Source organism: Lactuca saligna, chromosome 2 (genome assembly GCF_052625555.1).
Source record: "Lactuca saligna cultivar CGN05327 chromosome 2, ASM5262555v1, whole genome shotgun sequence".
Taxonomy (NCBI): domain Eukaryota; kingdom Viridiplantae; phylum Streptophyta; class Magnoliopsida; order Asterales; family Asteraceae; genus Lactuca; species Lactuca saligna.
In genome coordinates, this window is record NC_136418.1 from 179,948,776 (window position 1) to 179,952,777 (window position 4,002).

Below are 4,002 nucleotides of genomic sequence, written 5' to 3' on the forward strand. Positions count from 1 at the left end.
TTTTTTTTGTGTTGCGGTTATTAACCGCATGGATTTGGTGTGGTTATTTTGTTTGATTTTTAATCATAGTTTAGAGCTTAAAGAGTTTTAAAAGTTCAAACATATTACTTGTAATGATAAAAAAACCATAAGGTATAAAACAATTAACTTAAATCACAAACAACTAATATCTTAAAAACGTAAAATCAATAGTAATTAACAATAAATATCTTAAAATTGTCTAATTTCATCATTTTTCAAAGTTAAACGTAACAAAAAACCAACACTTTTGTCTTCTAGTATTTTGTTCATTTTTCATCCATGAAACTTGTCTTATTTTTAATATTTAATATATAAATAATTAATAAAAAAATTTATATAATATATGCGGTGCGGTGTGGTTTTTGAAACTAATAACTGCACCGCACCACAAATTTGCAGTTTTTGAAAAACAGAAAACTTCACCATCGGTTTTTATTGCGGTTGCAGTTTATACGGTTTTTGCGGTTAATTTTAGTTGATGTGCGGTCTTTGCTCACCCCTAGGTGGACCAAACCCACAATGAAACTTATCCATAAGGATGTTTTATGCAAACTTTGAAATGTAGGACTTGACTCTTTAGTTTTTTTGACAAACACAATGACAAAATTTATACTTTTCTCTAAATTTTAACTATTAAGGAATGAATCAAATGGGTTATAAGTTGTGCACAAAGTGTCTATTTTCTTTGACCTACCCACCATGCATCATCAACTATGTGTGTCCCTCAATATCATTGCGTCCTAATTTGATGCATAGAGTGTCGTTGGACCAATATATTAAGAAATCTTCGAACTCCTCACCGTTGCCCAGTTTGGGATATAATCTAGAAGCAAAGAGATCACCTTTTTGTTAATCTTGAATTTACTATGGTGCTTTGGAATATGTTGCTTCGCGGTGGTCTATTGACCTTCACAATCTTCTTTCTATGTTCGACGTTTCACAGGGAAATCGTATAAAATGAGGTGGTCTTCAAGAAAGTGTTTAAGTTGTCCTTATTGCATTTTTGTTTATTTGGAGGTTTCGTAATGCTACTTTGTTCCAATTTCCAACATGTTAGGCCGAAAAACGTTCATTTTTCAAAAAAGTGTTATGTAGTTGTTATTTTGTACTTAAAATAGGAGTAGCCGAGTAGGAAACATAAAATGAATTTGATTGGTTGACTTAAAAGCTTAATTCTAGATTTGTTTTCTTTGTAATGTTTTTTTCGAGCTCCTTTATAATAATAAAATTTTCTTCCTTAAAAAAAACTTAATAAATTATAAATTTCAAATTTCAACTTACAACATATTCAAAAAACTATCTACATGCTATGCTAATACTTGACTAATTTTAATTGGATGATCTTTGAGATCCTTAAAAAATTATGACACACCCTGGTTGAAGACAAAAAGAACTTTTAATTAACACTAGTAGAAGTACTAGACCACTAGTGCAGATAATATATATATATATATATATATATATATATATATATATATATATATATATATATATATATATATATATATATATATATATATATATATATATATATATATATATATATATATAATAAACAAGTTAATAGTAATCTGTGCAATGTTTTCTGGGACAAAAGTACTGCAAAATCTCACTTAATCTTTGTCTCATTCACAAAGTTAGATCAAGAGATGCACTGCAACCGCCCATTGTTTTTGCATGCTTTGACCTTTTAATACTACTAGAAATTGAAGTAGAAGTAGGCAAAACCAATGATAACGATAAGTTGCTCTCATCAAATTCATCATTTTTCTTTATACTGTTCGTATGTTCCACTTCTCTCGGGTTCCTGACTTTTAATGAGAGATTCAAATCAAGATGTTCCGATTCTCGATCAATCTCCTTTCTTTTAAGTAACTTTTTCTCTTGTTCTTGATCTCTGACCATCACATTTGTGTCCATCTGAGTCGTTCTTCTAATTTGATTAGCCATTGATAACCCATAAGGATTCTTGAATAATCCCATCTGGAACTCTTCCATGCTGTTGCTTCGGAAGCTTCTCCATCTATCGTGATCTTGGTTTATGCTCGAATGACAATTCCTGATGTTGTTAGTTGCGAGAATCTTCTCCGCCAATGAACCATAAACCCCGTGGTTTAATCCAGTCATGGAAGAGTTATGATTTAGGTTCGTTTGCGGACTCCATAAACCATCTTGATATCTAAAAATGGAAATAGAGAAGTAGTAAAACGGAATCAGTAAGTCGCTATTAGTTAGTTTTAGCATTTCTGCATTGATCAACTAGCTCACAATTTATTCATTTTATGATTAACAATTATGACGTTTTGAAGAATAGAAGATACCTAAGATTGGAAAGTGATCTCCGATTATAGCTTTGGAGCATTGGAAGTTGGCTAAGGTTGTACATATGGTGATCATCACCCTCACTAAGAAGCCCTTGTTCTGAAATAATTAACAGAAAAATAACGCATTACTTACTTTCATATTATGATTGATTTCATTAAGTGATTTAGAGTTTAGATTTTTAATCTTTTCAATTAAGAAACCCTAATTAACAACAAACTTATTTTCCACCATCTATGAATATGAAATTATGTATACCTTGATCTGGTTCGTCGATCTTTTTGCTTCTATACATCTGATGAAACAAACCAAGAAACTCAAATTTATATCTTCAGCATAATATACAAAATTAACTGGTTGATGCTGCAAAAAAGTATTATTTTTCTTGAATGAAACAAATTAATAAGTACCTGAAGATGGCTCTTGACATGAGAGATGCTAAGGCCTTTAATATTCATTAGTTGAAGAACTAATTTTGGCGTTGCTCCTGCACCATCAAAATCAAAATTGAAAAACACATTAAGTTCCATTAAATAATTAAACCAAAAACATAAATATATGAAACAAATTAAACTCATTTATACTAACTTTCTTGACCTCCCAGTCGTTCAATAGCATGAACAAATCGAAGATGAAGATCAGGTGTCCACCTAAGCCTGGGATTCTTGGAGCGAACATATGGTCTAACTGATCCTGTGACTGACCCGCTAGCTTTCTTATCACTTGTCTCCTCCACGGTGCTGTTGCTGGATGTCGATCCATTTTTGAGTCCGCTTCCACCAGTAGAATCATGGTCAACCTCTTGTGACGATTCATCACCTTCGTCATCCATATCATAATCTTCTTGTTCGACATCATGAAAAGTGGGGTAATCTTCCTGTGCATCTTTTTCGTCAGAGTCGCCACTTTTCTTCATTTCTATTTTGGGGTTCTGATCCACCATGGAAAAGATGAAGAAACAGTTGAAGGTATAGGGATTAGAGCCGTTGTTGGGCGTGTGTGGTGCTAACTAGATATAGACATGGTTTTGTTCTCTTTCCAGATCACACACACTCAGAAGTTGAGAGGACAAGTAGTTGGAACTTATTCTTTGGAAGATATATAGCAGCTTAATTAGCTGAGCTCTTGCAAGCAAAAGTTTGCTAGAATTGGAAAGAAAAAAAATACCTTGCCCTAGATAAATCAATCAATCTATCAAATACTATTAATCTCTCTCTCTCTCTCTCTATATATATATATATATATATATATATATATATATATATATATATATATATATATATATATATATATATATATATATATATATATATATAACATAATGAGAATAATTCTATAAAAAAACTCATACTACCCTTATAGACAATTTTAATAGTAAGAATGCATGATAATAACATTAGTTGTGAGGTTGGTCGTATTAATATTATCAAACAAGATATTCTCATACATTCTCATATGATAGCACTGTCAACACTAATATTATCAAACAAGATATTCTCATACATTCTCATATGATAGCACTGTCAACACGCGTCCGTATAATAGATGTATATTCACATATGGAACTAATATATATATATATATATATATATATATATATATATATATATATATATATATATATATATATATATAGACAGACAGACAGACAAACAAACA

General features: G+C 30.8%; 1 protein-coding gene across 1 annotated transcript; it reads right to left on the bottom strand.

Annotated features, from left to right (window-relative positions):
* Nucleotides 1-1,618: 1,618 nt before the first annotated feature.
* On the bottom strand, nt 1,619-3,529 carry LOC145028359 (uncharacterized). The gene is made up of 5 exons (XM_078977031.1): nt 2,932-3,529; nt 2,754-2,830; nt 2,602-2,638; nt 2,343-2,442; nt 1,619-2,200 (listed from the first exon to the last, which is right to left on the bottom strand). The coding sequence occupies exons 1-5, from the start codon at nt 3,284-3,286 to the stop codon at nt 1,651-1,653; spliced, it is 1,119 nt and encodes a 372-aa protein (XP_078833157.1). The 5' UTR covers nt 3,287-3,529; the 3' UTR covers nt 1,619-1,650.
* Nucleotides 3,530-4,002: the final 473 nt, after the last annotated feature.

Excerpts from the sequence above, each read along its gene's own strand:
- LOC145028359 (XM_078977031.1), bottom strand. The coding sequence starts at position 3,286 with ATGGTGGATCAGAACCCCAAAATAGAAATGAAGAAAAGTGGCGACTCT. Across the intron at positions 2,831-2,931 it reads ACGACTGGGAGGTCAAGAAA|GAGCAACGCCAAAATTAGTT; the intron begins GTTAGTATAAAT and ends TTGATGGTGCAG. Across the intron at positions 2,639-2,753 it reads ATGTCAAGAGCCATCTTCAG|ATGTATAGAAGCAAAAAGAT; the intron begins GTACTTATTAAT and ends TTGTTTCATCAG.